The 22,211-nt window shown below is 36.7% G+C and overlaps 2 protein-coding genes across 6 annotated transcripts; one reads left to right on the forward strand and one right to left on the reverse strand.

The window, feature by feature from the left end:
• The first annotated feature begins 397 nt into the window (after positions 1-397).
• On the forward strand, positions 398-10,676 carry LOC125058008 (GDP-L-fucose synthase). Of its 5 annotated transcripts, none has more exons than XM_047661999.1 (8): positions 398-470; positions 1,091-1,251; positions 1,555-1,669; positions 5,407-5,535; positions 6,032-6,105; positions 7,835-7,974; positions 8,878-9,012; positions 10,425-10,676. In XM_047661999.1, exons 2-8 carry the CDS (start codon positions 1,094-1,096, stop codon positions 10,658-10,660), a joined length of 987 nt encoding a protein of 328 aa, XP_047517955.1. In that variant the 5' UTR covers positions 398-470; positions 1,091-1,093; the 3' UTR covers positions 10,661-10,676. The 5 variants fall into 5 exon arrangements, with proteins under 5 accessions (XP_047517955.1, XP_047517957.1, XP_047517954.1 ...); XM_047662001.1 differs by lacking the exon at positions 398-470 and adding an exon at positions 488-588; XM_047661998.1 differs by lacking the exon at positions 398-470 and adding an exon at positions 701-909.
• Positions 10,677-11,465: 789 nt separating this feature from the next.
• On the reverse strand, positions 11,466-21,826 carry LOC125058052 (glutamate dehydrogenase, mitochondrial-like). Its single transcript, XM_047662059.1, is given in 11 exon segments — positions 11,466-11,659; positions 12,169-12,311; positions 14,943-15,147; positions 16,242-16,403; positions 16,802-16,939; positions 17,656-17,822; positions 18,165-18,251; positions 19,117-19,209; positions 19,512-19,619; positions 20,470-20,593; positions 21,339-21,826. Coding segments are annotated over 11 exon segments (1,608 nt in total). The 5' UTR covers positions 21,603-21,826; the 3' UTR covers positions 11,466-11,542.
• Between the last annotated feature and the right edge of the window lie 385 nt (positions 21,827-22,211).

Consider the following 22,211-nt stretch of genomic DNA (forward strand, 5'->3'; position numbering starts at 1 on the left):
GTATTTTTAAATAGACGTGAAAATTTTAACATAAAAAAAATAAAAAATTAACAACCAACGAATGAAAATTATAAAAAATGTCAACAAAAAATATTTGTTTTCTGGAGTTACGTTTACCTCTCATCAAAATCCAATACAGTTTTGACGTATGGAAGTCAGACTTAGCGCTAATTCTCGTTTCTGAATGTTACCCTAAGTCTCATAGATGTATTTAAAGCTTATTATTATTACCATCTTCTTCTTATTCTTGCAGGATTGACTGATTTCTCAATGTTTACATTTTAAGCCTTGGAATAAGCTGATTAAAGCTTAATTTTATCAATTTTTAGCTATAGTCGAAACACCCTATCTTCGCCTACCTTAACCAAAATAAAATGTCAATTTGTAAATGACAAAAAAGTTGCCATCGTGTGTTTTCAAATGTTCGTTCTACAAAATCGAGCCTGTGGTATGGGGTTTTCTATATAGAGGTTAGTAAACCATAGGGATTTTACCCTTTTTTAATCATTTTTCTTTATTCTTATTAGAATTACATAATATATCATGTGTTCGAGAATATAACGAACGCTACACAGAAGAACGTACAATGTACATACTTATTTTTTTTTAATTATTTTCATAAGTTTCATAATATCCTTAACTAATATTTTGTATATTTGACAACATAACTATGTTTGACAAATGGACATATGCCACACATCTTCTAAACAATAATTCTTCGTTCAATATTATTCTGTTTTCGTTTTCTTTTCATGAAAATAAAATATAATAATAATTCGTTTTTATTTCATTCTATATGAAAATAATCTTTCTTAAACGTTAAAATTTATAAATTATTTTGTTTATTATTTTATCATATTAAATTAATAGTAAGTAAACTATTGCCAACACGATAGCGAATCCTACATTGTAAGTTACTTTAATTATATTGATAAGAATTGTAACGTTTTATGCTCATACATTCAGTCAAAGTAGATTTATCAAATTAATGGATAATAGGTACATAAGTAGTGCTAGAGGAGTCTTACAAACAAATATCGATGTCCCAGATTTATCTAAATAGATCTACTTATTTTTGTGAATTTGTCAGAATATGGGGTCAAGAAAAGAAAAGATTATATTGGTCACGGGAGGAACTGGTTTAGTAGGACAGGCTATAAAAACTATAGTGGAAGAAGAAAGAAAACTGGGATCTCAGGAAGTTCAAAATGAAACATGGATTTTCTGTGGCTCAAGTAACATTGATCTTAGGTGAGTTTTTAATGTAATCTCCTACCTCTTTGGTATTATTTTCAACTTATTTAACCGAAAAAACTTTTATATTAGTTACACTCTCTTGAATTAATTAAAAAAGTTTTTCAAAAAAGGTCCATATATTACAGTATTCTATGTACACGTCATGTCAAAAAAATTAGTCTTGTCAATAGAAAACATTCCTTTTCCACCATCCTTTTTTATTAAATTTGTTAAATAATATTTAATGTCAACACATAAAATAATACAATAACTCGAATAAATGATAACCTGATTTATTGAAGTAATAACTGTTTACAGAAAGAAAGATGAAACAGATGCTTTCTTTGAAAAAGAAAAACCTACACATGTAATCCATTTAGCTGCAATGGTTGGAGGTCTATTTCACAATATGGCTCACAATCTGGATTTTTTTGTAAGTTTGAGATCTATACTTTTAGATGCTTTACATGTATAAAAACATGGTGATGTTGTTGCATGAATTATCTACCAACACAGATTGCCAACCATAACTTAAAAATTAATATTCCACTTAGATAAAATTTATTTAAAGAACTAGACTTAAATTTTTTTATAACACAAGAGCTTTACAGCAGTTGTGGTAAGCTAGAGCCATAATGTAAATTAAGTAATTTTCTGTATATCCATGAAAGATAATTTATTTAAATATGTAATCTAAGATAATATTATATTCCTATACTCTATATAAACTTTTACAAAGTCATAATACTGTTTTTGTGGGAGTGCCATGCTGCTGCTTTAGGGCTTCAGCCAAATGGGCAGGCACGACCGGGGCAGTACCACTGTCTCACAGAAAACTGGCGTGAAGTGATGCAATAAGTTCATCTTATTGTACTCGCGTTTCGTGCGGTGAGTGAGACTCCCGGAGCCCATCAATCCCCCCCCCCCCATAAGTATGAAGATGCAGTTCAAACAGAGATTACCCCAAGGGGGTACCACACGTTTACGCTGTGGAGAATCCCCTTCTGGGCGTCCATCATCGGAACAATTGGTATTCGATGGTGGATGCACAGGCTGCCCTTCGTATTCTGGGGGGGGCAAAAACTGCTCTAAAAACTTATGCATTAATAGGTTTCGATCTCGGGGCAAACGGAAGTATTTACCTAAGGCAACCCCTTCCACGCTCACGGTGGACTTTACAAATGTTAGGGGGCTAAAAACTAACCTAAACGCGGTTCACTTTTACTTAGAAACTGCGAAGCCGGCCTTATTCTTCCTTACTGAGACTCAGATATCCTCCCCGGCTGATACTTCTTACCTCTCCTACCCGGGGTACAAATTGGAACATTCATTTGTGCCGCGGGCGGGAGTTTGCGTGTACGTCAGGGAGGATATCTGTTCTCGTCGCCTCGGGACGCTTGAAGGAAGGGACCTATCTAACCTCTGGCTGCGCATAGACTGCGATGACCATCCGCGATTCTATGCGTGCCTGTATAGGTCCCATAGCGGAAATGACGAAACTAACCGACTCATCGAGCACATTCAAATGGCTACAGATTCCCTGCTCGAAAGGGTTCCTACCGCTGAAATCGTGATACTTGGCGATTTTAACGCCCACCATGCCGATTGGCTTGGCTCTGATACCACCGATCACGCGGGAAGATCCTTTCACGACTTTGCTTTAGCCTACGACCTGACACAAATGGTCCCTGCGATTACGCGAATACCAGATGTGGATGGTCATAAACCCTCTTTGTTGGATCTTCTGCTGACTTCACATCCGGAGAACTATCAAGTCTCTGTTGACCCGCCATTGGGTTCATCAGATCATTGTGTGGTCCGGAGTATTGTGCCTTCTACGCGCCCTTCACGGCCCCGCTTTTTGGGTTGTCGCCGTATTTGGCACTACAAGTCAGCAGATTGGGACGGGATGCGGTCTTTCTTTGCGTCCTACCCTTGGGGGCCTATGTGCTTTTCGTCGGAAGCTCCAGATTCCGTCGCTGCCTCTGTCGCCGAAGTGGTTCTGCAGGGCATGGAACTCTTTATTCCATTTTCTGCGGTGCCGATCGGTGGCAAGTCTCAGCCCTGGTTTAAACGTTCTTGCAAGGCGGCCTCGTGTCGAAAGCGAGAATGCTTTAAGGCATGGGCGGAAGCGGCGAAATCTTGTGATGCCAATACCAGCGAACTTAAAAAAGCATATAACTCAGCCTCCAGGTCCTTCAAACGGGAAATCACTAAGGCAAAGTCAGAGCACATTGCCAGATTTGGCGAGAGATTGGCCCAACTCCCTTCAGGGACTCGAGCCTTCTGGTCTCTCGCCAAAGCTGTCCAAGGGAATTTTTGTCAGCCCGCTATTCCACCACTGCACAGGGAGGATGACTCGCTGGCCCACACTGCGAAGGAGAAGGCCGACCTTTTAGGCTGTCTCTTCGCGTCCAACTCGACTTTGGATGACCGAGGAAGATCACCACCGACCATTTCGCGGTGTAATTCATCGATGCCGGAAATCACATTCCGGCAACGTGCTGTCCGCAGAGCACTATCTTCCTTGGACATTCATAAGTCGAGCGGGCCGGATGGTATCCCCCCAATTGTGCTGCGTACTTGTGCTCCTGAGTTGGCTCCGGTCTTAACGCGCCTTTTCCGGTACCTGTACTCGCTTGGCACTGTCCCGAAGTGCTGGAAAACCGCTTCGATACATCCGATCCCTAAAAAAGGCGATCGCTCTGATCCGTCCAACTATCGCCCAATAGCCATAACCTCCTTGTTCTCCAAAATAATGGAATCCATTGTTAACTGCCAGCTCTTAAGGTATCTAGAGGGCCACCAGCTGATTAGCGATTATCAGTACGGCTTTCGTCGTGGTCGTTCGGCTGGTGACCTTCTTGTATACCTTACACATAGATGGGCAGAGGCAATTGAGTCCAAGGGGGAGGCGCTGGCGGTTAGTTTGGACATAGCGAAAGCCTTCGATCGGGTGTGGCACAGAGCACTGCTCTCGAAGCTTCCAGCCTATGGGCTACCCGAGAAATTATGCGATTGGATCTCCAGCTTTCTGGCCGATCGGAGCATCAAGGTCGTCATCGACGGAGCATGCTCCGACCTTAAACCCGTGAACGCGGGGGTCCCACAAGGCTGTGTTCTATCCCCGACCCTGTTTCTTCTGCATATCAATGATATGTTGCAACTTAGCAACATTCATTGCTATGCGGATGACAGCACTGGGGATACTTTTTACACTGGCCGGGCAGGTATTTCTCGGGCAGATGTCGATGAGTACCGGAACAAACTTGTGTCTGAAGTCGAAACTCTTCTACGTGGAGTCTCAGACTGGGGCAGACTAAACCTAGTCCAATTTAACCCCAAGAAGACACAAGTTTGCGCGTTTTCCGCTAAAAAAACACCCTTTGTCGCTACTCCTCTTTTCGAAAACACTCTTCTTAAAGCCACAGCCAGCATTGGAATACTTGGCGTTGACATATCGAACGACGTTCAGTTTCGCGGTCACTTGGAGGGAAAGGCTAAATTAGCCTCCAAAAAGCTTGGTGTGCTCAGCAAGGCGAGACGGTACTTGACTCCGGGCCACCGCATGCAACTATATAAAGCGCAAATTCGGCCCCACATGGAGTACTGCTCTCACCTCTGGGCGGGGGCTCCCCAGTACCAGCTCCTTCCACTTGACCGTATTCAACGCAGAGCGGTTCGAATCGTCGATGACCAATCCCTTTCCGAGCGGCTTGATCCTTTGGCGTTGCGTAGAGATGTGGGGTCTCTCTGCATCTTCTACCGCATTTACCATGGAGAGTGTTCAGAGGAGTTGTTCGGATTAATACCTGCAGCTGAATTTCATCATCGGACGTCGAGATAGAATACGAAATTCCACCCGTATCACCTCGACGTCCGCCGTTCCACAACTGAGCGTTTTTCAAGGCAGTTTTTTTGCCGCGCACCAATTCGACTTAGGGTCCTTCAAGAAAAGAGCGTACCGATTCCTGAAAGGCCGGCAACGCACTCGCGAGCCCTCTGGCATTGAGAGTGTTCATGGGCGGTGGTATCACTTAACATCAGGTGAGCCTCCTGCCCGTTTGCCCCCTGTTTTATAAAAAAAAAAAAAAAACAGCTATATATATAGCTATAGTTATATTATGTAATGTACATACTATATAATTCTATTAAAACTTCAATTTTCAGAGAGATAACATGAGTATAAACGACAATGTTCTTCATGCTAGCTTCAAATATAAAGTTAAAAAAGTGGTTTCATGCCTGTCCACATGTATATTTCCTGATAAAATCACATATCCTATTGATGAAACTATGGTGAGTATTAGGCACCATACAATAAATTATATTTTATGTGAAAATTCTTTGGTTGAGTAAGCAAATTTCATTGCTTCATGGTATTTATATGGAATATAATGTGTACAACATGTATTCTTATTGGTATCTTTATATATAAATATGCATTTCTTCAGTTGTAACTATTATTGTTCTATGGGGGTTTGAACCCAGAAATAAAACATTAAATGTCACAGCTATGAGTTTTAATATAAGTTATATAATATTTATCAATTTATTTGACAATACAACATAAACTCTATTGTTTAGTATTTAAAGCTAAATGTTTAACCATGAGGTTCCTGGGTTTCCCATCTAGCCTGTTTTGGCCCATGTTCTAACATTTACACATAACAATTTAAACCGGCTTCACATAACAATTCAACCCGGCTTTATTCACTTTAAGTGATCTCTTCCAGGAAACTCTACATAGTATAAACATTTTTCAAATAAAATAAATTTTGAATATTGTTCTTAGGTACATAATGGCCCACCACATACCTCCAATTATGGCTACAGTTATGCTAAAAGGATGATTGATGTTTTAAACAGGTACTTATATTATCTTTTGTTACTTTAAAAGGCATTATCATAGGTTACATAAAAATGCACAAATAACAACATTAACCAGTTCATTTTAAATTCCATATCTTTATGGTTAATCAATCTTCATAGATAAATAGGTGATAAGCTAATTCTGGAAGTTTTACAGTTTTGACTCTAAGCGGAATTCAGAGCCTAGACTTCGCACTAAGTATGGCCCTTATGTTAAATAACCACAAACCAACTGCCCACTGAAGTATTTCCGAACCAATTCTACTTAGGGTCTTTCAAGAAAAGAGCTTGCCAATGCCGGCAACGCACTTGCGTGCCTTTTGGCAGTGTAAGGGTCCATGGGTACCATGTTACATATGGTGAGCCACCATTTGCACCCTGTTCTGTAAACAATTAATTACTTTATTCAAAAGTAATTCAAAGTCTGTTCGTGACATTCTAGTAAAGTATTTGAATAATATATCATCTAATTCTTTACACAATGAAAATTGCGGCCAAAAACGACCGCACCCAGATACGCATATTCCTTTTCTTTCTTTTTTTGTTTTTGATTAATAATAAAAAAAGCGCTACAAGCCGCCGCAGCAAGAACAATGTCGTCTATTGCGAGTGAATACTGAATTGTTCGTGTAGGACAGTATTGCCTAGTTGATGAAGTTGCGCCATATCGCTCAAGATTGTATTGCGCAGTATTGATGCTTGTTGCCGTTGCCGTAAATTGCTTGATGTAGTCGTGACGTCATAGTTGACGAGTATTGACTGGAATTGAGCAATTTTAGTTGCCCGTGTAAGCGCACCTTTAGTAATACATAAAAACAATTCGTATTTGAACGCTATTGCGTTGTCTGTTATTTTTGTACTGTACCAGTACTTAGGTTGAATTTTTTTACTTCTTTAATTCATATCTTGCGTCATTGAGGCATCTTCGTGATAAAGCACATGCAAGCATGCGCAATTTGTAAAAAAAATTAAAAAAATGTGCGTGTACTAGTGTACACACGTTAGAAGTGAAACTTCTTTATGACCTTATTTTTCGAAAAATTATCTATATGCAACTAACTTTACAGAAATTGGTTAAATAAAGTTAAATTAGATAAAGTTTAACAAAAGGCTTTTAAAATCACAGACTTTAATACAAATAATACAATTATTTCATTTTACCTTATTACCACTAAGATTATTACAGAATTTCATAAATTGTAATATGTATAATTTTTAGTATCATTCTTATAGTTATTATAAATTTTTGTTATTAATAGTTTAGAATCTCTTCAAATCAACCGTGGTAGGGACGAGAAAAAGACGCGCGTAACGGTCAAATGTGACACGTAACCGAAACATGTGACGCGTAACCGAAAAATGTTACACTAAATTTTTTTCCAACCCCGATAAAGAAGTTTCACTTCAAAAACGGATTTCTTGAAAAGTTCGGTACGTATGACGAGTACCGACAGTCGAGTTTATTTCTCGTACAACAACGTACACAGCTCTGCAGTTTTAACTAATTTCGGCAACTTCAAAAGTTCTTTTTAGTACCTATTTAATTGTTGTCATTATTGAGGGTGGGTGTAATGCTATGTAGAGTGTATCACTGTATGAAAGACAAGCTGAACCAAAGAAAGCCGAGTGATTTCGACGCTTTAGGGGATTTGTCGTTAAATCGAAGGATGTTACACGTAGTTTACACTGTAATTACTAGGCCAACACACATTTTTTTTAATTTCAGAGGTTACCACGATCAGCATGGCTGTATGTTTACATCAGTGATTCCGTGTAATATATTTGGTCCAAATGACAATTTTTCGCTTACATCAAGTCATGTTATACCCGCGCTGATACGAAGAATGGACGATGCTATGACTAATGGTATGGTAAATAAAAAATACTGTGTTAACAGATATGACACACATTCAGATTTTGTGAGACAAAAGGTCTCGGTTTGTTACGAATCCTGGTGCTTATTTTCATCCAGTCTTGGTTCCACTATACTTTAGTGTAAAAATATATAACAGTGGCGCTACAACCTTTTAGGACTGGGCCTCAGATACTGTTTCATGATCTTTTTTTTTTTATAGCCGCGTCCACACCGAACAATCCATCGCTATCCGATCGCGCGCGGCATGAGCGCGATCCAAATGTGCAGGCGGTGCGGACGTGTCGCGCGCTTCAAACCGCGTGCGATCCATTTGCTGTCGGTTTTTTGTTCACGCTCAAAGGGGCTTCAGTCACTTGCCGCGCGCGGTGTGGACGGTTGTGATTTTGAATCGCGTGATCCACCGTTATGGATAACCCAATACTGTCTTTTTCGTTGTCGTAATTTTTGTCATAAATATACAAGTAAAATGTAGCTTGTTGCTGCTACGGCTATTTTTCGTCGTCGTTACACATGTGACTCCATAGCCAGACAAAGTTCAACTGATTCAGTATGGATCCTCTGGAGCGTGTTGGATCAGCCAGTCAGGATCGCTGAAAGATTGCTGTCGGATCGGCCTAGTGCGATCCACGCTCCACACATCGCGATCGCGGATCGCAGGATCGCCGATCCATTATGGATCGTTCGGTGTGGATGCGGCTAATAGGAAAGTGGGTGATAAGCCTTCTGTGCCAAACAAACGCCGTCGACTTTTTGGGTCTAAAGCATGCCGGTTCTCTCTCGTACAAACGTTTTTTTTAACGTACGAACGAGTGTTAATTGCGCAAATATAATCTCTATTGAACGATCTCTGCGTTAAGAGTTAACAGTACCTACTAAATAAACAATTTTTATGGTTTCAGGTGACAAAACATTCTCAGTATGGGGAAGCGGGGCTCCATTACGTCAATTTATTTATTCATTGGATATCGCAAAGTTGTTTGTGTGGACTTTGAGACATTACCAAAGTATTGAACCACTCATTTTATCAGGTAAAAATGAAACGGAGTTCTTGTCAAACATCGTGAAGTATGGTGCGTTTTCCAATTATAGCACTAGAGCGCATTATGCGGCATAATGCTCAACGTTGAATGTTCCAACTACAGCAACGCTTCGCACAATTGAGCACTCTCAAAACTAATGCTCTCGCGTGCTTCTCGCAATAAATACCAACACAGTGACAGAAAATTGACCAGTGTTTTTCATTAAGTTGGCATTTATCGAAATTTTCGTTAGTAAATTTTATTTATTGTTGAAAAATTTGTAAGGCTTTCGTTTCGTCGTAGATTTTGAAAATAATTAAAGTTATTTCAAACTGCTAAAAAAAATATAAGTATGGATGAAGGTATAAATAGTTACTTTTTTTATATTCCACATTTAAAATATGAGTACAATTTTATTTTAAAATTCGGATCTGTAAACAAATTTATTTTACAGGATTATACTTTTTTAAACATTGCAATGGTTTTGAAAAAGTATATAATTTTTTTTGAAATCATTTAAAAAAAATTACTCAAAACGTAAATGATGTAACTTCTTACATGAAACTATATTATATTTCACTGTTAATTTAGCTTGTTACCTTATATTCTTTAAAGGTTTTCTCTTATTTCAGTAAAAAAATGTTAATGAAATAATTTGATTATTAAAATAAGTGTAAAAAGTTTTCAACCAATTATTATTGTTAACCACATTATTTATACATTAATGAGGTTGCTAACTCTATTCAGAAAATTTTTTTTTTCAACACGGACTTAGCGCAATCTTCTGATGCATTTGAAAACTAATTCACGTTCCAATTAAGCTTCAGCATTATGCGGCATTGAGTCGCATTATGCTCTGTAATTGGAAAACGCACATGGTTTCTATTGTTTTTGGTATTACAGAAAACAATTTTTACTAATCTGTGAAGAGTGTGAAGCCATATAAAAATGCAATAATGCATTACAATAAAATTGTTATACATATTAATTAAATCTAAAACTGCAAGAAACATTTTGAAAGAGTTAAATTGTAAGGAGAAAATAATTTCTTGTTTAAAAGTACCATAGATATGCGAAATCTTAATTTTAAACATATTCATAATTTTATTTAATGTTTTATTTGTGTTATGCGTTACAAATATATTATTCATTATCTGTATTTAATTACACGATTGTTCGTTTGGTGGCGCCAGTTTTGCTTGGTGATCACTTGGCAGACTAAGCCCAAGTTTGGACTTGGGTGTTTCTGAATACCAAAATGAATGAAAGAGATGAATTTTGACACGGGACACGTATTTTAGAACGTTATTCGTTAAACCTAGTTCAATGAGCTGTCAAACCGTTTATTCTGTATGAAGTTTGACATGTTTGACAGCTGTCTAAAATATAGACCTTAAATCTTACACAGTTTCTCATTTCAGTGGATGAAGAAGACGAAGTTTCTATTAGCAAAGCAGCCGAAGCTATTAAGAAAGCTCACGGTTTTACCGGTGAAATTATATATGATACTAGCAAAGCGGATGGGCAGTTTAAAAAGACTGCGTCTAATAGGAAATTGAGGTCATTGTATCAAGAATTCAGCTTTACGCCATTTGAGCAAGCCATTCAGGAGACAGTCACGTGGTTTAAAAATAATAGGGAAACTGCTAGATTATAATAAATTATTTATTGGTGTTTTTGTTTTATTTTATGTTAGTATTTTCCTTACTAGGGTTAGCGCTTAAGGCTTTAAGGTTAACAATATAACCTATTGTATATGCTATTGTTTTTTTTGTGTTATATATTAATTTATTTATATTTATGTAACTTCTTTTATTTACAATCAAGTATACAGTATTTACAATTTTCTTAACCTACAAAGTAATAATAGAAATAATTAGTAGGCCTTTGACGCTGGCAGCATTTCCTCGCTGTATTTTGATACTTATTCGTTGAGCCAAGAAAGTGCCAGCTCTGGGGTCACTGGTATGCTATTGTTGTAGATAAATAGCAGCTGAGTTTCACTATCAGTCGCCAATCAGTTCATCCGTATCACCTCGACGTCCGTCGTTCCACAACTGAGCGTTTTGTAAGGCAGATTTTGCCGCGCACCAACACTATGTGGAACCAGCTACCCACTGTAGTAATTCCAAACCAATTCAATTAAGGGACCTTCAAGATAAGAGCGATACAATGCTTAAAAATCCGGTACTGCATTTGCAGCTTTCTGTCTATTTCACTTTTAATCAGATGAGCCTTTTAGCCCTTTGTTCTATAAATGAAAAATAATATTAGTATCATGATCTATTTGTTTTCAAGCACGTGGATAAGTTTCGTACGTGTATGTATGTTTGTCCTGACATTTCTCGGAGACTAAGATACAACACATGATTTTAAATCAGATTTGAGAGAGGATATCTCTTATGCTACACTTTTATAATTGGCTGTATTATGTAGTGGGTTTTTTAGAATGAAACAAAAACTCAAACTACAATTATGTACTTATATAATATACATTTTAATACATGATCTAGTTAATCTCATTATATAAACCAAATTATTAAATTGCAACTCCTTGTTCGTCATAGGTGACGAATATCTTCTCAATCGCGTTTATGTAGGCGGCTGTTCTCACGTCTATACCCAAATTGTGCGTAGACGCAGCTTGTTTTACGTTCTGCAAAGCAAGAATCGATCGTAGTAGTAAAGTATTCTAGGACATCAAACCTTATTACGAATAATTAAGTGTTCGAGAAAGTAATAAACAATTTACTTAGTTTATTGTTAAATTATTTTCATCTGAAAGCTGTAAAATCATTTGTTCTATGAAGTTAGATTACTCGGTGCTCAAGTTCGAGATTTATTCGATTATAATCTACGGGACACTATTGGGTGCTGCAAGAAACTACTAAATTATTGTTTTATAAAGCTTGCCCATTTTAGTGTTTACGTTGCCGGAATTAAAGGGAGGAAGGAGTATTCTCTCTTATTAAATAATTGGGGGTCTTTCCTCTCAGGGTAATCATTATAGTAACATACCTCAAATACACCAAGACAATTTAAACATATGTCCTTAGAACTAACTAACTAACTTCGTTAACAAAGGAAGATTACTAAAATATAGCGAATTTAATATTGCAGACTTAGGGCTTCAGGGTTATTATTGTAATTGATACTCCAACTCACATTGCAAGCGTTGATCATAGAATATTCCAGTCCTGATGTTACAATGTGGTGTTCGCTGGCGCCCGACATCAGAGATTGGAACAATGGTGTTGGCTGGATCTTTGCGTCTATATTTGAATTCTTAAGGGATTTCTCCACTGAATCTGTTAATTCAGTTATGGCTTTAGAATAGCCTACGTGATCACGCAATTTATTAATTATTAGGTAACGAATTTAAATCCTTTATATTAATTGCATTCGACGACTCATTGGTCTAGTGGTTAGTACCCCTGACTGCGAATCCATGGGTCCCGGGTTCGATCCCCGGCTGAGACGAACATCGATGTAATGAGCATTTGGTGTTGTGCTTAGGTCTTGGGTGTTTAAATATGTATTTATATGTCTATCTATCTATAATATGTATGTATATCCGTTGCCTAGAACCCATAACACAAGCTTCACCAGCTTAGCATGGGATTCGGTCAACTGGTGTGAAATGTCTTAAAAAAAAAAAAAAAAAAAATTAGATGATACTTTTCTTATAGACAAGTAATCACTTTCTTACAAAAAGCGTCGGCATTTGGATCTAAGACATGCCGGTTTCCTGATTCCTATTACGAACCAGAACGTCCTCATAGAAATAGAAATCACTAGCTGTCGAGCTAAATCGCGCCAACGACATTAGGGGTAGGTAGGGTAGACCGAGGCGAATCGGATCACAGGGCGAATCGGATCAAAATTAGAAATCTGTTGATAATTCAAATATCACAATCACATAGAACGCACTCAACCGGCGTTTTGTGTCTCTCCATTTACTAAGCACCTACCCACATAAGCAGTATTTCGATCGCGCTTGTGGATCAGTGGCAATGCCGATCGTCAGCCACTCGGTTTTTTGTGTGTGTCGCAATTTGGCGCTCATCTAAGGTACGCGTACTTACGATTTCTTTGTGTCATATGACGGATTTGTCTTAAAATTCAACTACATTGGCTTATATTGTTAAGCAAGGTGTTTATATTAAAGAACCAATTAGCTTTTAAGTATAATCTTAGAGGTTAACGTCTAAAATATGTATTTCAAAAGTCCTAATTATGGGGCTAATCGGATCATATCCTTAGGAGCGAATTGGATGATACTTTTAAACTGATTTATTACATGTTTAAGGTTATTGATTCATATTTATTTCATGACCGCCGGAGAATGGTCACAAGAAAAAATGAAAGAGGCTGTAAATAAAGTCCAGAACAAAGAGTTTACCTTACGTAAAGCTGCTAAGATTTTTTCAGTACCGTTCACGAGCTTACAGAAAAAAAGGACCATATATATGTGAATTATGTGCCAATAATCAAAATTGATCTTATTATTATATATTTTTACTGATTCCAAAGTTATTTAACACTATACCTTAAAATTTTGTTATATGTTGTGTACGATCCGATTCACCCCGACAGTTGGGGCGATTCGGATATTTTCCTTTTTTTAGTTTTTAATAGGTAATTAAGAGAATATATGTATGATTTAAGTTTTCAAATGTTTGTTTCATAGGTTATTAATACTTCTTACGATTTTATCAATAAAAATAACATTATATAACACTTTAGTATGATTTACTCAACCTCAAAGAAAAAGTGATCCGATTCGCCTCGGTCTACTATATAGTGTATACCCAGTGGCGTAACAATAGGGTGGCAGCCGGCAGGGCTGGCAAAATGCGACGGGCCCCCAACCCAAGAGGGCTTCTGCCAAAAGAGATATTATTTTCTATGGATGAATGTGAAGTCTCCAATACACATTGGGCTAGCGTGGGGACTACAGACCATTCCCTCTCCTATACAACGTTAGAGTACGTTGAAAATCTCGAAGTTTATTAAAATTAACTTCGACGACTTATTAAGTGATTTTTGCTGATAGGGAATTTTCAAGGAATTTGCCACGGGCCCCAGATGGTATAGTTACGCCACTGGGTAGGTATACCTACAGGCATGCAATGCCTAACTACGAGATTAACTGTACACTAACGCGGTGTCCTGCGTAAGCGACGAATACGACGCGACGCGACGCTGTGAACGCGACCAACGAATTCAAATCAACGGCATACCCTACTTACGGCCTATGTGACAGTCTGCGGCGAGACGCGACGTCACGCGGACTTGTTTTGAGGGCGACCACACGCGACACTACGAACTATGAAATGGTTGATTCTGAAGCGTTGATCGCGTGAGAAAAGATTGTTGTGAGACAAAAAACATAAACATTATGGGAATCGTTTATTAGTAACACTCCACAATATTGTTTAAACATTTTAGAATCGTTTCTTAATTTTGGATATAAATGATGGAACTCGCCAAATGTGTTTCTTTGTAAAAATATTATATTTGTTTTTTTTCTATGCTTTTTACGATATTTTTTTAAAAGTCTATATTTTAAGTATGAACTTTCGATCAAAATTGTACTGTACTTTTCCATGATTCGAGAAGTAATGACCAAATTACGTAGGACATTTGTCGCGTGTAGCATCGCGTCGCATTACGTCGCGTCGTGTTGCGTCGCGTCGCGTCGTATTCGTCGCTTACGCAGGACACCGCGTAAGCTACATATACCTACGTTGTCTGTCATAACACAGAATATTTTTATGGAAACTAAAAATTGTGTAAACTTTCTTTGGAAAGATAAAACTTCAAATACTGTGATTGGCGGATTGACGTATTTTGTCTAGAGTTAATAACGACATCGGGGAAATTTTGTGGGATTCAATGGCTTGAACAACTAACACTAATTACGGAAAATTTCTCACCTAAAAGCGCAGTATTGGAGTCCCTCCAGAACTTAATACTCAACTTTCCAAAGCTGACGTGGTTGATGTTCTTGAGATACTCGAAGTATGAGACAGTTACGCCTCCTGCATTCGCGAGCAGATCTGGAAGACACAGGATCTTCTTCTCGCGGAGGATGACGTCAGCAGCTGGAGTTGTTGGGCCATTAGCGCCTTCCACTATTATCTGGCGTAGTCCAAGAGTTTAAAATCAGATATTTCTTTATGAACGTTTTGAGAATATAAGTCATTTGACAGAATAAACGTTTAATCTATACTAATATTATTTATATGTATTATTATAATATAATAATATCATTGTAAATTAAATCCATGTTTTATAATAAGTCCGAGAGTTAATTTGTTTTTTATTTTGTTAATCTCAGGAATTTATGGTACGAATTTAAAAAAAAAAACTTTGTTTTAAATTACGCTACGACGGTTGTAACGTGTTATTCATGTTATGTGGAGGAAGGATGGTGAACAGAAGGCCCCAGTGGCTAAGGTCGAGAAGTGGTAGGTTATATCTTTAAGTTTAGCGATGGAAATAATTTTTTAGCGCACAGGGTATTTTTCAGGGTATCTATTTATTTGTGAAACAAAACAGATACAGCTCTATACAATAAAACAAGTAAAAAAATAAAACATAAAATAAACACATTGGATGTATCCACAAAAAGTTTCACTAATAAAAAATAGGATACAGAGCAAAGCAAAACAAAACATGACAAAATGTATAAATCCGGAGAGCGGCAAACTAGTAGCTACAACAAAGAAGAAAGATACAAGGATTAGGACATTATTTTTAAATGAAGCAGTAGAGGAGTGCGAAAAAGGGTTTAAAAAAGGTATGATGTCATCGCAGTGACAATCAGGTTTTTGCTACACATACTAGCGATGTTCATAAAAAGTCACAATGAGTAACTATGAAATGCAACTATCTTTTATTCAATGTTATTTAATTTTTCGAAGCAGTCATCGTTCAGGTCTACTTTGTTTATCTTTTTTCTAAATCTAAAATCCTTTTTAATCTTGTTCCTGACCCCATATAAAATCGGTTACAGCAGAGAGTCTTCTTTGGTGATTTTCTTATTTGGTGATTACGTCAACAGTAATTATTTAGGTACTTATTTACACATATTACCCACACATAGTCTATGCTTGAAAAATAAATGCATTTTTATTTTTTAGGGATTCCTACAAAAAAATATACGTTTATGTACTATTATTTTTGAGAGGTTTGCTTACTTTTGCTAAAGGGGGGGGGGGATACACCATTACCTTGCAATTAAGTTTTCCTGCGTTTTCATGTGTGATGGTTTTTTCAAGGGCAGCCACGACAAGTATATCACACTTCTCAAACATCAGCTCAGGCCCACATTCCTTGGCGCCTTGGAAGCCTTTGGCACTACCACGGTGCTTTGCCTTGTACTCTTGTAGTTCCTAAAACATCTAATACTTCATATAAAATTCTCATGTCATGTTCGTTCCTATACTCCTCCGAAACCGCTCGACCGATTCTTATGACATCTACTTTTCATCCCCCTTAAATGTTAAGTGTGGTCCCATCCCTAATTTTTTCTTTTTTAGACAAAACTTATTGTTTTTATTTTTTTATGATACAGCATACAAAACTGCTATTTTTTATTATAGTAAATAGTTATTTTTGTTGAACTAAAAATCCTAGAAATAGTATACGTGGCAAAACGACGTTTGACGTTTGACCAGACTATCTAGTTTTATTATAAAAATTTAACGAACGAAAACAACTATCATTGTAATAGCATCTTTATACCATTGTTCTAAAGTGCATTTTACATTGACGATTCTTTGATCCTGACCTTACAGTTGATCCCTTCAGGGTTGCACAGGTTGCAGTCAGACTCCAAAACTCCGATAACCTTCACACCACTTTCCTGGAAGTGGACTCCTGCCCAACTGCCCACGTTGCCGAAACCTTGGATTATCGCAGTCTTTCCCTTTAATATTTTAAATAATTAAATTAATACAGTTACAGTTAAACTGAATTCAGATAAATTATATTAAAGGAAAAATAAGACTTTTAAAATAAGCTTTGATTATCACAATTTTATATTTTAGTGTAACTATAAAACATTTTTTACCATTAACGGGAAAATGTATGGTTAATTAGTTTCGGTTTTTGCGTGCTTTAAAGCAAACACAGTAATGGGTTGACTTTATAATTCGAAATGTTTGAAAATTTGTGATAAATTAAGTAACAAATGAAAAATTTACGAAATATTGATTAGGGAGCGTTCAAGTATTACGTAACGCGTTTTGGGGGGGGGGGTCCTTTTGTAAAACGTTACGATGCGGGGCGGGGATTGAATTACGCGTTATTGTCAATATTATTTTCGACTTACACCACATAATAGTAACTAAAGAGACACAAGGTGGTCACGAAACGTTTTACTATACTTGAGTACAGTACTGTACTAGGGTACTGAAAAACGTTACGGCGAGATACATGGGGGGGGGGGGTCAATAATCTCCAAAAATTGCGTTACGTAATACTTGAACGCTCCCTTAATAAATGAATGATAAATGATAAAATTTTAATTTTTTATTCGGTAATTTATCTTTAAAGTATCTGATATGCAAATTAAAAGTCCTTTACAAATTACACACCGACGATGACGCAAAAACCTTTTGGGAGCTAATTCATATAAAATACCTTGAACCCCGGTTCCAAGTCTATAAGTTTCATCCACTGTTCGTCGTGTATGAACTCACTGATTGTTATGAATACACCACGTCCAGTAGCTTCTACTCGGCCGCGAATACCTCCGCCATTTATGGGTTTGCCAGTTACGCATGCTGCTGCGTTGATATCGTTATAACCTGTAAATAAACAACGAAACGATTGTGATTATGTCCGTTTGACCAATCACAAACTCAATGTTTCGTTTTGCGATTTCGTTTTACATTCTCACTTCCAGTTAGAGAATTTTGGCGAAACGCTTACTTTTAGGGTATTTTTTTAACAAAAAAAGAATGTTATGGAACAAATTATATTGTCACCAGGATTATTTAAATTTAATTTATCATTCATTATTCAATTTAAAGTAAAACTCTTGCACCATGAATGGTATTTGATATTTTTAAAGTAGGTAATATGAAAAATCATATTTTTTTTGCTTTTTTAGATTTTTCTTCTGTGGTCAATATACTTAAAAGTCTTACCTAACGTTTTAATATAGGTGTCAACTATCCAGGACATTTCTCTTCCAGATGTGTTAACATCAGGAGCTGGGACATCTATTCCTGCACCTGCAAATATTATTTGTCTAAGTAATCATTTGTTTTTTGAGGACCCAACTTGGTAAAAGAGGTGTAGGTACTTAACGAATTATAACATTATTCTCATAAATCGACGTCTCGATTTCAGCGGGAAAGAGTTAAAATTTGATAAAACATTGTGTAAGCCGCCTAAGTAGGCTGATTTAGTTCTTATTAGTCAGTAGTTGAAATGCTAAAACTAATGTTGTAACTAAATTATTTAATATAAACAAATACTTAATGTGGAAATAAATAAAATATTTCGAACGAACGCCTATTTGACCCCGATATATCTATCAAAAAATGCCATGAGATGAATATTTTTATGCCAACGAAATTCGCGGTCAAGACATTTAGATCAGGCAGATAGTAGTATAAGCGGCGATCTAGGCAATATCCCTAGATCGCCTCGTGTGTAGGCAAATCGTACCCGTAATAGACGTGTTCAGTGTGCTTCTTTTTTTTTTGGAATGGATTCTCGCTGATGGCCTTTACAGCTCAGCTCGGGCTGTTTTGGCGAGCGTAGCTCGGCCTGAATGGGCGTGTTTTCCACGACTAGCGCAAGGGCGACTCCTGTGAGACTCGAACCTCGGCTTGGGCCGTCGCGGAGTGGTCAATCGCCTGAAGGGCAGGACGGAAGCTCACTGGAGTAAGCAATGTACGCAGTAAAGTTCCTCGCCTTGCCCGATGAAGGCGGTTTTTTACCCTAATCTGATTGTAGAGTATGCTACTGCTGATTCGAACTACGAGCCGATTTCATCCCCACTACCAGTGTCCCGATATCGCCACTGATTTTAGAGCCGTGTGTAGACACTTCAAGTCAATATCACTCAAAGTTGTTTAGAATTATGTTTACCTATGTAATGCTTCTTCGCTAATTCTAGGGTGTAGCGTCGTGTTATTCTTTGTAATTCAGCCACCGTATATTTCTTTGGGTTTATCTAAACACCTGTAAATGTAAGTTGTTTGTTGATTACAGATACGTGTCCCAATGGCTTAAGGAGCAGTGGCAATCTAATTTCCAAGATCTATTAATAATCATATTTATCCAATTGAAATAAGGAATTGTTACTTTTTATAAGGATCTGATAATTCTCTACAATATATGACAAACTAATATTTCTAGACTTAAACTTCATATAAATTATAAGTGAATAAGGGATGTATTAGCCCATTCTGGATCTCAAGGATTTGAAAAATTCATAGCCGAGCATAAGTTTTTAGTAAGAATCGATTACGTCAAGTAGGTACCTCCTTTGGAGCCTCCAAAAGGAATATTGGAACAAGCACATTTGTACGTCATGAGTGCAGCTAGGGCTTTCACCTCTTCAAGATCAACTTGGTCAGAAAATCTTATACCTGTGACATTTAAAATCTATAACAGTAGCCTCCAAAAAACATACAAAGTACTTTTTTGTAAGTATTAAGTCATAAGCCCTGTGCCTTCAGGAATAATAAAATACGTTCAGAAATTAGTTAGTTTCAGAGTTAAACGAAAAAGGTTTCGTACTGATCGATATCATCGTACTGTATATCCGTATGGGGTGGGGAGGCATCGTCTTCAATGCTGAAGAGTGCCCAACGTGCCATTCTTAAGATATCCTATGGAAAACCTGTTCCCTACTCAACTTCAAAATTGTACATGGAACATGGAACGGTTAGACAACTATACGCCATAGCAATATGCAGACTTTTTTGGAAACAAACATAGACTACACAACAACATACATAAACGCAAACCTACATATAAGCTAGGTACCTAAAAAGCTCAACGCTTTTTCTCCTTCTTTCATCTTTAACCACTTTCTTAAAAACAAAATTTTCACTAACTATTCAAAACTTTAAATTATATATATATTTTATTTAGTAAATTACTAATAATCTTAAACAACATCTCAACCTGTCCTATGCTGAAACAGATATTCTTATTGAGCAACAATAGTTTAATAAATTAATGTAAGTGTTATAATTATCAAGTACCGTTACAAGTCAAAAGAAAGACTCTAGCTGGCCATGACTCAGGAAACCTAAATATCCTTTTTATTATGTATAATAAAGCTTTCTTTCGTTCTAGATAGGTTAAGATTTTTCATACACCTACCTATCTTAAATAGAATGTATTATTGTCATAAATAATACTGTATAAAAGTGTTGCATCAGTCATTGCTGAGAGCTGAGACCGAGAGAGATCTTTAAGGATTTTTATTACCTCCTTTACAAGGAAGCCGATGTACGCTATGTTGCGAGCGATACGCGTGTATGATTTCGTAGTCTCCGTTCTTGCGTTGTAAGGGAAACTCAAATTGTAAAGAACTGTTGCAAGAACCCATAACCTGAAATTTACAAGGTTATAGCCGAATTTAATTTTAAAATGTGCGTACTATTAATTACCGCTGGAAGATGGAACACTGAATGATGTATATTTAAATACATATAAAAAATCAATGCAAAAATATTTTCTATTAGAGGTTATGGGTTTAATAAATATATTATTATTGTAGTCACGTACAAACTAAGTTTAAAAATAGGCTCATCTATAGGGTCTGTTGAACTAAGTTAAGGAAGGAAACTCGATCTAAGAAGTACCACCTACTTCCGAAATCCAACTTAAATTTATGAAATAATATGTAACTTATAGCTCTAGGAACTGCACACTAGGTACCTACCTAATATAAATTGACACAAGTGTGGTGTCGGCAAGGAGTGCTCTATCTGAATTTTTAGAAAAACAATATTGTATTATAAAGTTCATGGTCCAAAGTGTTCCTCACTTAATTTATTTTGTTGTTTTCTTTGTAACAGTTAGCCTAGATTAAAATGATTTTATTTGTATTAATATCCCTGAATATTACATACTTGTTTGTGTGAAGATTTTCTTATTGGCGCAAAGTTATTTATATTTAGTACATAATTTAGTTATAAGCTTCTTCTTAATAAATAAAAATAATGTATCGATATCTAGCAGTCGGTATACCTTCCAATTCTTCTATAAAAATATAACTTAATACCTTTTAACTTCAGGACTTCTATCCAGATTATTTAGCGTAATACCAAAAAATATTTAAGAGCGAAACACACCTTTAAAATGCCAGCAACACGCTGCTTACGTTTCTTGTCTGATAAATGTGTATATTTTTTCAAATAATCTTCAAGACTTGGTTCACACACTTTCACAGCGTAGTGATAGAAGTATTGGACCATTTTATAAAAACTCGGGTTTGGATCTTGTGCTACATCTTTTAATTTTTCAGGAATCTCATAACTTCTAACACTGATCAGTAGGGGACTTCTTTTTAATATTAAATTTAATACGATATTCTTATTTAACGTTATTAATACCATATTTAAATTATTAATGACATTAATGTTATAATTAACAATTGACTTTTATTATGTAAAAGGTTTTACTAACATTATTTCTTAAAAGGCAGTGAAAAGCAATCATTACGGGCAAGTATAAGGTAGTGACTTGCGGAATCGAGCATGGACACGGTCGTGTGTTGTATGTGTACACTTATGTAATGGCTCATGATTGAAAGTTAGTAAGGGGATATCTTGATTCCCCGTAAATTTGGGGTAAAAACACCCAAGTTGGCATCACTGCGATACGCAGTAAAATAACATCAAATGTGCGGAGCCCGATGCGCGCTATGCGTCACTTACACGTTATTGAACCTCTAGGTGTCTAGTAGTGAAATTTAATTTTAGATAGATTTGGAAGAACAACGCCAAACTGTATCTCCATATTTTGCTTTATATTGGTTTGCCCCCATATGGTAGCAAATTTAAAGACGTATTTACGACAAAACCAAGTATTTTGTTTTGCAAACTCTACAAAAATCAAAACAGCTTGTTTCTTAAATTTCATCATTAAGAATTAAATCTTAACAGGAGTAGAATGAGAGAGAGCGCCCAGATCTTAACACCCTACAAGGACTTAGTTTGACATAC

Source organism: Pieris napi, chromosome 17 (assembly GCF_905475465.1).
Source record: "Pieris napi chromosome 17, ilPieNapi1.2, whole genome shotgun sequence".
Taxonomy (NCBI): Eukaryota; Metazoa; Arthropoda; class Insecta; order Lepidoptera; family Pieridae; genus Pieris; species Pieris napi.

What these genes read in the sequence shown, in the direction of transcription:
- LOC125058008 (XM_047661999.1), top strand. Translation starts at nt 1,094, where the DNA reads ATGGGGTCAAGAAAAGAAAAGATTATATTGGTCACGGGAGGAACTGGT. An exon ending in CTCACAATCTGGATTTTTTT is followed by an intron (nt 1,670 to 5,406) that starts GTAAGTTTGAGA and finishes TTCAATTTTCAG; the next exon opens with AGAGATAACATGAGTATAAA. An exon ending in TGAACCACTCATTTTATCAG is followed by an intron (nt 9,013 to 10,424) that starts GTAAAAATGAAA and finishes TTCTCATTTCAG; the next exon opens with TGGATGAAGAAGACGAAGTT.